The sequence below is a fragment of the Protopterus annectens genome, chromosome 7.part1, assembly GCF_019279795.1.
Source record: "Protopterus annectens isolate FY-2018-M chromosome 7.part1, PAN1.0, whole genome shotgun sequence".
NCBI lineage: Eukaryota > Metazoa > Chordata > Ceratodontiformes > Protopteridae > Protopterus > Protopterus annectens.
This window is the reverse complement of record NC_056740.1, coordinates 198,312,272-198,324,771: the sequence shown is the minus strand read 5'-3', so window position 1 is coordinate 198,324,771 and position 12,500 is coordinate 198,312,272. Positions and strand designations below refer to the sequence as shown.

The following is a 12,500-nucleotide window of genomic DNA, read 5'->3' as shown; positions in this document are numbered from 1 at the left end:
GCATCAAAAGGCTGTGTGTGTGTGTGTGTGTGTGTGTGTGTGTGTGTGTGTGTGTGTGTGTGTCTGTGTGTGTCTGTGTGTGTGTGTGTGTGTGTGTGTGTGTGTGTGTGTGTGTGTGTGTGTGTGTGTGTGTGTGTGTGTGTGTGTGTGTATATGTGTGTGTGTTCGTGTGTGTGTTGTGTGGAGATATATCTCACTGGCAATGGGCACCAAAACGAATAATGTATCTACACATCACCCTATAATAATTGTGTAAGGCACCTTGTTGTATATTTGAGTTCCAAGGGACAAGGAAGAAAACTGCTGGAGTACCTTTTGTGTGGCAGTGTTGGCTGTCAGAGAGCATATCATAAGATCATGGCTCTGGGTTAGGGTATTAAGTGCAACTTGCTGAAATAAAAATGAACTGAAAAATACATAAAATCAAATGCAGACTACTGGCTCTACAATCAATAAAGTATTCACTTAATAATTGTTTTTGCTATAAACTAACACAATTTATTATTATAATAAAACAACCAGTTAGTTCAGTAATTTTATATAATTTATTATTATGTATGGCAGTGGTACAGAATGATTGATTTCTTGTGCTATATTGTCTACTGTGTTTGCAGACTTCAGTAACTATTACCCAAAATTAATCTAAGAAGTTGTTTTGTAGATATTTTGTTTATTCAGGCTGTCAAATGCAGACTCAACAACCACCTGTGAATGAAAAATATTTGATAGTCAGAATTTTGTTACTGTTTTGGAAGGAAGGACTATTCTTCCTTTTTAGTGCTTAAAGCAGAAATATATTTTTTGAGGTAAAATAACTTAAAACTGATTCATGTATATTTTAAAAACAGTGCAACATGAACTTCTAATGCAGTCTTTTACATAATCTAAGCACTCTGTCAGGATTTTGGTTTATGTTTCACTGAATGACAAACACATCCTTCTCAGGATCAAGGCTACAAGGACAAAGAGCGAATGTAGTGAATATGAAGAATTTAGAGCTGGACTGTAATCTGGGCAGACACAAGTATCTGAATGGTTTTTTTTTTTTGTTTGTCTGTTTTAGAAATCCGGGCTCAGTTGATGGAGCAGTTCAAATGCCTAGAACAGCAGTCTGAGTCACGCCTGCAGCTCCTACAGGATTTACAAGAATTCTTCCGCCGAAAAGCAGAGATTGAACTTGAGTACTCCAGAAGTCTTGAGAAACTTGCAGAAAGATTCTCCGCCAAGATCCGCAGCTCAAGAGAGCATCACCAATTTAAGTAAGACATTCTGTATAAATTGGTTCATTTCTATACCTCTAAATCTGTGTCTACGCTTTCCTTGCCACAAAGTATATAGAAGTGAAGAAAAAAATAGTGCCAGTGCTGAAAACAGGACTTCACCTTTTCTGCCTAATTGTTCCCATTCATCCCGTAGAGTCTTTATCTATCTTAATCTGAATTATGTTGCTTGTTATACTTAAGATAAATACTTTTTTCACATTTGGAGAGTGAGACTGGTTAAATCTACGATGTCTCATAAAATATTTCCAGAGGTTTAAGTTGCTGGCTTGAAATGCATGTGCTTTTGAAGAACATGTATTTTTCTCCTTGAAGATTGGCTTATTTGTTTTTCCTAGTGTGTTTAGAAGAAGGACTGATAAGAAGCAAGTCAGCTATCCTCTTAAGATGGCTAATAAGTACACAAGTTGTAGGATAGAAAATGCACTGATTGTAGCCTGAGCTGTTGCCAAACCCTGATTCCTTGAGCTGTAGTCAAGTTTTATCTCTCTGTGTTAGTGGAATTGGAACTGGTGCAATATTTATCAACATGACGAAAATCTGTTATTCACAGCCTTCATCCTTCATGAATTTAACGTGTTATTTTCTGTCATCCATGTGTCTTCACTGGATTTGCAAGGGATCCCATTAAGGTCTCATCCTTGGATCCTTGAAGTTTGCTGTTTTCATGAAAACTGTCAAAAATAACACTTCAAAACATTCCAGCATTATTTTATGCTATTGCTATAGGGATCTGGATTTTGAATTCATCCCCCAACTCCATTAGCTCTCCAGACTTGAAAATTGTCTCAGAGCAGTTCATGCTTGTTTTAACTTGTTAGAGTTGTTCATGCTTGGATTATTTTGTGAGATTTAACACTGAATGTCAAGAAAGCTGAAGTTATTCTGTTTGCTTTGTCTTAATTCCGCTATTACATCAGTCACCATTAGAAGGTAATTTTCCTCATATCTTAGATATGTAATTAGTAGACAAAAGAGCCTTTTAGATACTAACCTTAGACTCTTGAACTTATTAACACACAAGGCAAGAAATACCTTTACAAAAGTTACATCACTGACAACTAGTGATATAACAAGGCATACGCTATAGATGCCACCGTGTACACTTTTATAGATGTTATTTTGTGCAATGAAATGTGCTAGAATTTAATGTAAAAAAGGCCAGGTATATTTAATGCTTTATGCTGTTGACTGGCAGAATTTGTTAAATATCTTTTTATCTAGAATGCCAGGCTGGTGTCATTTCAGAATTTTCTCTTCAGTTTTGCAATGGTATGTTCTTTAGAAAGATAGGCCGTCTGGGATGGGGTGCACAGGTGCATATGGGCAAAGAAAAGTTGTATTCTGGAAGTTGGTGTGCAGTTCCAAAAATCCTGACTATACTCTTGCTGACAGTACTACATTGCAGCTTCTCACTTGTGTTTGTGGGATCTTCTGTGATCTACAAGAGACTTAAAGCTCTGCAAAACAATGTCTGTATAATTCTCCCTGCCATGATCATTACACCTCCCCAGGCAAGGCAAAAGTTTTATGTATTACATTAAGATTGTCTTATTCATTGTTGATATACAGAATCCTGACACATAACCACAGTCCCCTGGTAGGCAGAGCTGGCTACCAAAGTAGTTGCCTAGGGCCATCTGGGGGGGGGGGGGCTCCCACAAACATACCTTTCTTCTTTAAGAATGTACTCTGCATACATTGCATTTCTTTAAGGGTGCACACACATTTAAACTGGAATGACTGAATGTTGTGCTGTAAGAGCTAAAGTGTGTGTGTGTGTGTGTGTGTGTGTGTGTGTGTGTGTGTGTGTGCGTGCGTGCGTGCGTGCGTGCGTGCGTGTGTGTGTGTGTGTGTGTGTGTGTGTGTTTTCTGTAAAGTATCCTACTTGGAGGTGACAGGTTAGTTAATTTAACCAGGCTCAACTCAAACCCTGTACCTTAGTTACAGGAGACAAGCCTGAATCCTCTACAGCAACAACCAAGCTGCTAAAAAGTAAGAGGTTCACTGCATTTCCAAGAAACCGAGCTTTAGTGCATTTTCAAGGAAATGTGAGCTTCAAGGGAGGAGACGTTTACTGCTGCTCATGCCAAGTCTGTTTACAATGTGCAGCTGTTTTGTTTAGCAAATGGTCATCACTTTTGTGCTAAAGAATTTAAAAGCATTGTTAGTAGCACAACTGTTAGCATACTTACTTTTGATGCAGAAAGCTGTGAGTTCTACTCCCGCAGCATGTAGATGGATTGCTGATGCTGTGTTATACTTGGGTTGGGAGTGCTGCAGTCTTGAGTATATCCTTCTTTGGGTGAGATGCCTAAAACCTGTTGCTGACTTGCCATCTGTTCCCTATTGCAATATTACCAGCTTACTATTTTTTTTATTATGTAAGATAGGCATTTTTTTTTCTTCAAGGGCAGCAGGCCCTGAATTTGTAGATGAAACACTGAAATATAATGTTTGCTAGCAGCAACCTCTTCATTAGTTACAGATCTCTTTAATGTCAAATTATTCAAATTACTTTTACTTCTGCAGAGACTCTGTGCATATTGACTGTTATTGGTGGATTGTAATGACAGAAGTTTAAGTGGTCTTTTATAGTTGAAATGTCCTATAATGAGCAGTTTTGTCATTATAGTTTCATATGATGTTCTTCGTCTCCCATTGCTGCAGTCCTTACATATGGGTATTCCGCTGTCCACAATCGGCCCGAATACCAAAGGGCTAGAACCGGCGTCGGTCATCGGCGCCCGAGACTGACGTCAGTACGTGCCAGTACAAATGCGCATGACCGACGCCATAACCTCAGTCTTTCTTGCCGCATGGTCCTTAGCAGAAGCAGCATTTGCAAGTGCCGTTCGGCGTTCTGGAATTGTCGGTTTTCGAGTTTCAGACCGGAAACCAAGTTGGGCTAAGTACCTCGTTGGGGACACTTTTGTCTTTTTCTTGCCTCAGTATTGACGGATGTCAGAAAAAGTTAATAACTGTATTTCTTGTGGGAAACAGATTCCTCATAGGGATTACCATTCACTCTGCATTCCTTGTTTGGGGCCTGAGCACGACATTGTTGGGTGTCGCTTTTGTGCTACTTTTAACAAGCGTACTATTAAACGTCGGTTGGACTGTGCTAGGCTGGTGTTTGGTAAACGTTGTAATTACAACATGCCGTCGGATTCTCCGACGCCTGGTTCTTCTAAGAAACGCAAAGAGAAGTCTTTGCGGTCCAAACAGGATGAGTCGTCCACTCCGGACGCCGGTTCTGTAGAACCACTGACTACTTCAGCGGCTCCTTCTGAAAGTTTACCTGAGTCTCAAGGGGAGCCTTTGTTACTACAGGAAGTGGCTTCTCCTGTGTTAGGCCAGGCTGAGGGTGCTTCTCTGATGTCAGTGGTTCCCTCCCTCATAGGGTAGTTAGGCCTCCTCCTTCTCAAAGCAAAGCCCTTTCTAAGTCTAAGTCTGCCCCTGCTGGTGCTAGTCCCCAGGGTCCAGCTCCTAGGAAGCACATGTTAAAGATGGCTGAAGATTTGATTACTTTAATTAGGGGTTCTATGCCCCCTCGAAAGAGCCCAGGGTAGAGACAGAGTTGGAGGGTTTGGTTCAGTCTTCCAATGAGTCAGACTCCTCTGTAGAAGAACTTCCGATTCCCTCCCTATTCTGATTCGGAGGCTGAGGACACTACTCCCTCTCGTCCCTCCAGAAGATTTTTCTTTCTCTGAGACTTTGCATTCCATGAGGGAACATTTCAAATGGGAGGGCCAGGATTATTCTGATTCTCGTAAAGGCTAAGAGAATTCTTGTTTTTGCCTCAGCATAGGCCCTTGGCTATTCCCTGTACTGGATGTTGTCCAGCATGTATTTTCTCAGGCTGCCCTTAACCCAGATTCTCTGCCTCCTGCGCCCCGTTAAACCAGATAGATACTACAGGGTTCGGAAGCTCACAAGTACTTATATAAGAGTCCTAGGGCTGATCCGGAAACTATTACTCAAGGCCCCAAAGGTGTTAGGGCTTCTGTGGTTAGGAATCCAGTTCCTCTGGACAAGGATGCTAGGGCCCTGGATAGGTGGGGTAAAACTGTATACCTCTTCTACTTTGGCTATGAGAGCTTTAAATTGTCAGTTTCATATGCTCAGGTATCAAAATTATTTGCTGGGCCAATTGAAATGTAAAATAGATGCTTTAGCTGAAGGTATTGAATGTAAGGAGCTTCAGGATTTCGTGCATGCTTCAGACCAAGTTGGTAAGCATTCTTTGCAGTGTGGTTTTGATGCTTTACAGGCTTCTTCCAGGGTGGCTGCTACTAGTTCAGTTGTGCGCAGGCATGCCTGGCTTAAAGATCAGACCTTGTCAGAGCATGTTAAGGCTCGAATTATGGATGCTCCTCTGCAATCTGATGTTCTTTTTGGCCCTCCAGTAGAATCAGTTTTGAAAAAAATGGAGGAAAAAGCTAAGTCTATGCAGACAGTTAAGGACTTTTTACAGGTTCAGCCCCCTAAGTTCAGTAGGAATTGGCCTGCTAAGGGATGGTTTTTCCCCTCTTCGGATTATCACTCTAGGGGCAGGTCGAGGCGAGGTAGAGGTAGAGGTAGGGCTTCCTCTCAGGGCCCTGTTACTTCTAGGTCTTTGAGTTCTTCTACCCCTTCTGCTGGGGAGGGCAGGGGTCAGTCCTTTCGGAGACAGACCCAATGACCTGTGTCTTCAGCTGCCGGACTCTGCCTTGCTGGCAGCTCCTCTAGGAGGAAAACTGGGACTTTTCAAAAGGAATTGGCATTTGGTTACCCAAGACAAATGGGTATTGGACATAATAAATCGAGGCTACAAATTTTATTTTCACACATTCCTCCTTTCAAAGGTATGCGGATGTGCCTCATCAGCAAAGACTGGAAGCACAGGCACAAATTTCTTATCTGCTTCAGTTGGGAGCAATACAGGAAGTACCTTCTGCAGAAAGAGGCACAGGGTTTTATTCCGTCTTTTCTTAGTGCCAAAGAAAGGAAATACTTGGAGACCAATTCTGGATTTGTCCATTCTAAACACCTTTCTGGAAATTCCAAAATTCAAGATGTTAACACTGCAACAGCTGTTACCTATGCTGGGCAAAGATCACTGGATGGTGACTCTGGATCTCAAAGAGGCCTATCTTCACATTCCTATCAGGCCCAGTTGCAGAAAATTCCTGAGATTTCGGAATGGGAATTTGCATTATCAGTTCTCTGCATTGCCCTTTGGCTTGTCTACTGTGCCCAGGGTATTCACAAAAGTCCTGGCTCCAGTAATAGCTTTTCTCAGACTAACAGGAATTCAAATTTATCCTTATCTGGATGACTGTTTGATTCTGGCTCAAGGCAAGCACGAACTTCTTCAACATCTGCAGTATGTAATGACAGTTTTAAGATGCCTAGGGTATTCTGTGAATGAAATAAAGTCCAGTCTAGTACCCTTACAAGAGATGTGTTTTCTGGGTGTAAGGCTGAATACAGCTGCTCAGATGGCATTTCTGACAAACAAAGAAATCTTCACCTATACTTCCAACAGCTATCAGTAATGTCCAGGCTGACTGCAAGGACAGTCCTTCAAGCCTTGGGGTTCATGGCATCTTGCATTCTAGTACTTCCCAATGCCAAACTGCATATGAGGAAGCTACAATGGTATCTCAAAAGCGTTTGGACTCAACACAGCCACGATTTGGACACTGTCATTCGGATTCTACCTTGCATTCAGAAAGAATTTCTGTGGTGGGCTCAGGAATGTCACCTAAACAAGGCTCTCTGTGACCCAACCAGAGGCAAGTCAGATATTGACGACAGACGCCCGGAGTCAGCCTGGGAGCTCATTTCAGAGGAAAATGGATTCAAGACCTTTGGCCCCAGAGCTACTTCACTTGCATATCAACATGAAAGAGATGCTGGCAGTGCAATTTGCTTTGGAAGGATCCAAGAGCCTACTTCAACCAGGACTAGTGTTGATTCAACAGACAACACAACTGTCATGTGGTACATCAACAAGAAGGGGAACTCATTCTTACCCTCTTTGCAGACAAGCAATGCTGTTATGGGAAACTGCTTTGAATCTGCACATCACTCTTCGACAGCTTTCTGCCAGCACAAAAAAAACTTTAGCAGATGTTCTGAGCAGACAGATTGTGGATCCTCACGAATGGAAATTGGACCTCAGGTATTTCTTCAGTTGACCATGGCTTGGGAACTCCAGACATAGATCTGTTCCTCTTCTCTGAATTTTCCAACTGCCACTGTTTTGCACAAGGCTGTTTCATCCAAAGCCTGGAAAATAGATGCACTATCCTTCAGTTGGAGCAACCTTCACGTGTATGCTTTTCCTCCTTTGCCTCTTCTTCCAAAGGTGCTGTTGAAAGTCAGGAGGGACAAACCTTGCATGATCCTTATAGCACCGGATTGGCCTCGTCAGCATTGGTACCCTCTGTTGAGGAGCCTAATTCATGGAACACCTTGGCCATTACCACAGATTCCTCACTTATTGTCTCAGGAAAACAATCATTTTCTCAATGTCAGGGTGCAATCCCTACACCTGACAGATTCTGTTTTAGAGAAGGAGGGCCTTCAGCTCCCTCAACCAGTTTTTGATGTTATTTTGGAAGCCAGGCAAAGTTTATGCTGATAAATGGAAGAGATTTTTCTTTGGAGTTCAGCTAAAGGCTTTGATGTCAAATTGCCTAATTTGAGTTGTACATTGCAATATTTGACTATTTTATTGGACAAGGGTTTGTCCTTCTCTTCTGTGTGCATGCTGCAGCTATTTCTGCTCACTATGATTGTGACCCTCCTTTATTTTCACATCCATTGGTTAAACAGTTTCTTAGAGGGGCAAAATATATAAGACCCCCGCGAAGAGCTCCTACCTGGGATCTTAATTTTGTTTTGGAAAAGCTGACTCTGCCTCCTTTTGAACCTGCAGCTACAGCTAAATTGAAGTTGTTGTCTTGGAAGACTGCTTTTTATTGGCTGTTACTTCTGCTAGAAGGGTATCTGAATTACAGGCCCTCATGGCAGTGGAACCTTTTCTGATTTTTCACAAGGACAGAGTTTCCCTTACTAATCCTTCATTACTACTTTTCTGCCTAAAGTGATTTCTAATGTGGCATTGCACCAATCTATACATTTGCCTACTTTTTATGCTAAACCCCAAAATGAAGGGCAAAAAGTTTTGCATTCTTTGGATGTACATAGGCAGTTAAGGTATTATTTGAGCAGAACCAAAGAGTTCAGAAGATCTCAACAATTATTTGTTTCGTTTGCTTTGACTTCACGAGGGAAAGCTGTCTCGAAACAAACTATTTCCAAGTGGATTGGCCATTGTATTGCTTTTTGTTACTCTCATCATGGAAAGGATGTTCCAGTTGGGATCAGGCCTCATTCTACTAGGGCTACGGCTACCTCTACTGCTTTTTTGAGAGGGGTAGCTACTAAAGACATTCTAGAGGCAGCTACTTGGAGTTCTGTACATACCTTTTCAAAGCATTATCATTTACCTCTTTATTCTAAGTCTAGGGCTGGGTTTGCCACTGCAATCTTACAGGGCATGTTAGCAGCTCCTAATGCTATTTAGTTGGCCAGCCTCCCTTTTTTCCGTTGCTCTGGGATTCTACCCATATGTAAGGACTGCAGCAATGAACATAGTACAGTTTTGTACCTACCATAAATGTAGATGTTCGAGGATCTCCATTGCTGCAGTCCAATTTTCCCTCCCTCCTTCCCCCCTTTTTCTTTTTAGGATTGGGGTTTGGGTGGTGTTTTTTGCATTCTGACATCTGAGGCAAGAAAGACTGAGGTTATGGCGTCGGTCATGCGCATTTGTACTATTGTGGACAGCGGAATACCCATATGTAAGGACTGCAGCAATGGAGATCCTCGAACATCTACATTTATGGTAGGTACAAAACTGTACTTTTTGTTTCATTGCTTCATGGAACAATGCTCAAAACTACAAATTTAAAACATACTCTAACAAGTGGTGCTGTATTATTCAAATAATATAATTTAATACAATAAGGAAGATGAATCAAGGAACATGGTTCTAAATGTGTGCAAGGGGCCTATGGTTTGAAAACAGCCCAAAGGTAAAACTAATTATCCAATGAAGAACAAAATCCAAGGCAAAAAAACGGGTGACAGGCACCAGCAGTAATTGTTAAAAACTCCTCTTTATTCCAACGAAAACACAAGCCAATTCGGCCCAGAAACGAAAAGAACAAATAACTGTTGAGCGCGCTTTCCCTTTGTTAAATACAAAGCTTCCTCAGAACAACCCTGCTTAAAAAATACCATGCTTATATATACAATTTAATTGAATTCAGTGAAATAATTAACTCATTACTTTAATTAGTAATGAATGTTAAAAACACATTACTCCATTTGTTGGCAGTGTTACAAAATTGTTACCAATACTACCAATATTACATATCTAACATCTCGTAGATGCAGACAGATATTTAAAAACTATACAAGTTGTAAGTAGATTTAAATAAAACTAAAAACTTTCTACAATTACAAGTTTTGAACTTATTTATAATACATGTTTAAGATCTGAGACACTGTGGTTTGGACATTGAAAACCTAACCAAATGAATGAATGTAAAAAACGTAAATGCAACACCCGTAATGCTCATAAAACTGTGATAAACACTCTGAAAGAGTGTTAACCACCAAGAAATTAAAAATTGTTACATGGAAAAATCCACGTACATGTGTTTAAAATAAAAATAAATATAAATAAAAATAAAAATAAAAATAAAAAAGTGTGTGACCAACAAGAAAGCTCATTCTAATAGTATACAAGTTTAAAACTCCCTTTCTACAAATGTTTTACCAAGTCCCTTCTACTCTGTTTAATGATCTTTTCTTTGCAGTTACTTATAATTTTGCTTGTCTTGAACCACTAGCTAAATTCATAGATGCACAATTGAAGCAGTTCATTAACTCTGTAGCACACATCACCAAAGATTCTTGGGATTTTTTGAGAAGAATTCTCTTAGACAAATATGAGGTTGAAATATGTTTCGTCACAATAGATGTGGTTGAGCTATTTCCTAGCATTCCACATATTGCAGGCTTGGAATGGTTTCATGAAATCTTAAGTTCCGATTCAGGGCTAGATGGAAATATGATTAATTTAATTGTAGATTTCACTTAGACAGTTTTAAAGAACAATTTTTTATATTTTAATGGCGACCATTTTCAACAAAAAAAGGGTGTGTCTATGGGTGCAGCTTGTGCCTCCATTTATGCCAACTGTGTTTTATATTTTTGGGAATGAAAGTTTATTTTTAACACTATTTGGATGAAACATATTTCCTTTTATACTCGTTTTCTGGACGAAATTTGTATTTTATGGAGAGGATTCAGGGAATTATTCCAAGAATTCTTTGAATATTTAAACATTTTTACAGACTTTTTGAAATTTACATGCACTTTTGATGACTTAAGTATTAATTATTTGGATGTGACTTTATACAAGGATTATCTAAAAATTGTTTTCATTCAAAGTTGTACAGAAAATCCACTTTTTTGAACATATATCTGCATTTTGAAAGTGGACATCCTTTTTACCAGAAAAAAGGTATTATTAAAGGGCAACTGATACGGGCATCTAGAATGACTAGTGAAGACACGGTATTTGTACAGGAGGTCAATTATATCAGTTCCCTTTTTATGGAAATAGGGTATCCCAATTCCTTGATACAGAATTTAGTGAATGAGGTAACGAAGGATAGAAAAAGTAAATATTTTCCACTATTAGGATTAAGAGAAAATGTAAGGAATTCAGGGGGTGAGAACGTGGAGAATTGTAATCAAGCTTTTGTACACACAGTTTATGCTACATCTAAAATAGTGGAAGACATTATTAAGAAATATTGGCCTTTATTGAAAATAAACAATGATATGGGAAAATATGTTCCCACTCAACCATCCTTCACTAGAAAAAGGGGGATGAATTTAAAGGACATATTTGAGAAGAAAGAGATTCAATTGGCGGGCAACATTAATTCTAAAAAGGGCACTTATAAATGCGGGTCATGCCAACAGTAAGCTGATAGCACCAAGACATTATAATTGTGGTACAAAAGGAATTGTGTACATTGGTGTATGCGTAAGTTGCAATAGTTTTTACACAGGAAAATCTACACGCACTTTAAGGAAAAGAATTTACAAACACATGTATGAAATCAGCAAAGGTAAAGAATCCAGTGCCTCCTACAAACACTGTTTGGTTTGTAGTAAAATGAATATTAAATTTGCAGTAACAGAGCAAGTAATGATAGATCCAAGGGGGGGGGGGCAACTGGGAATCCAGAGTGGAGTTTAGGGAGTTATTTTGGCAACTAAAAATGGACGCCAGTATTCCCCCAGGTCTTAATGACAACATTAGTATTTATAGTGTCTTGAAATTAAGACAAGCAAAATTATAAGTAACTGCAAAGAAAAGATCATTAAACAGAGTAGAAGGGACTTGGTAAAACCTTTGTAGAAAGGGAGTTTTAAACTTGTACACTATTAGAATGAGCTTTCTTGTTGGTCACACACTTTTTTATTTTTATTTATATTTATTTTTATTTTAAACACATGTATGTGGATTTTTCCATGTAACAATTTTTAATTTCTTGGTGGTTAACACTCTTTCAGAGTGTTCATCACAGTTTTATGAGCAATACGGGTGTTGCATTTACGTTTTTTACATTCATTCATTTAGTTAGGTTTTCAATGTCCAAACCACAGTGTCTCAGGTCTTAAACATGTATTATAAATAAGTTAAAAACTTGTAATTGTAGCAGGTTTTTAGTTTTATTTAAATCTACTTACAGCCTGTATAGTTTTAAAATACCTGTCTGCATCTATGAGATGTTAGATATGTAATATTGGTAGTATTGGTAACAATTTTGTAACACTGCCAACAAATGGAGTAATGTGTTTTTAACATTCATTACTAATTAAAGTAATGAGTTAATTATTTCACTGAATTCAATTAAATTGTATATATAAGCATGGTATTTTTTAAGCAGGGTTGTTCTGAGGAAGCTTTGTATTTAACAAAGGGAAAGCGCGCTCAACAGTTATTTGTTCTTTTCGTTTCTGGTCCGAATTGGCTTGTGTTTTCGTTGGAATAAAGAGGAGTTTTTAACAATTACTGCTGGTGCCTGTCACCTGTTTTTTGCCTTGGATTTTGTTCTTCATTGGTTTTGTGAATGGGTG

The 12,500-nt window shown here is 39.2% G+C and overlaps 1 protein-coding gene across 2 annotated transcripts in view; it reads left to right on the top strand.

Annotated features, from left to right (window-relative positions):
- SRGAP3 (SLIT-ROBO Rho GTPase activating protein 3) overlaps positions 1-12,500 on the top strand; it is a 2,107,662-nt gene that overhangs the window by 620,948 nt on the left and 1,474,214 nt on the right. For both annotated transcript variants that reach the window (XM_044078646.1, XM_044078643.1), the window contains exon 2: positions 1,064-1,259. In XM_044078646.1, coding sequence (XP_043934581.1) covers positions 1,064-1,259 — 196 coding nt within the window. The remainder of the gene's footprint in view (positions 1-1,063; positions 1,260-12,500) is intronic.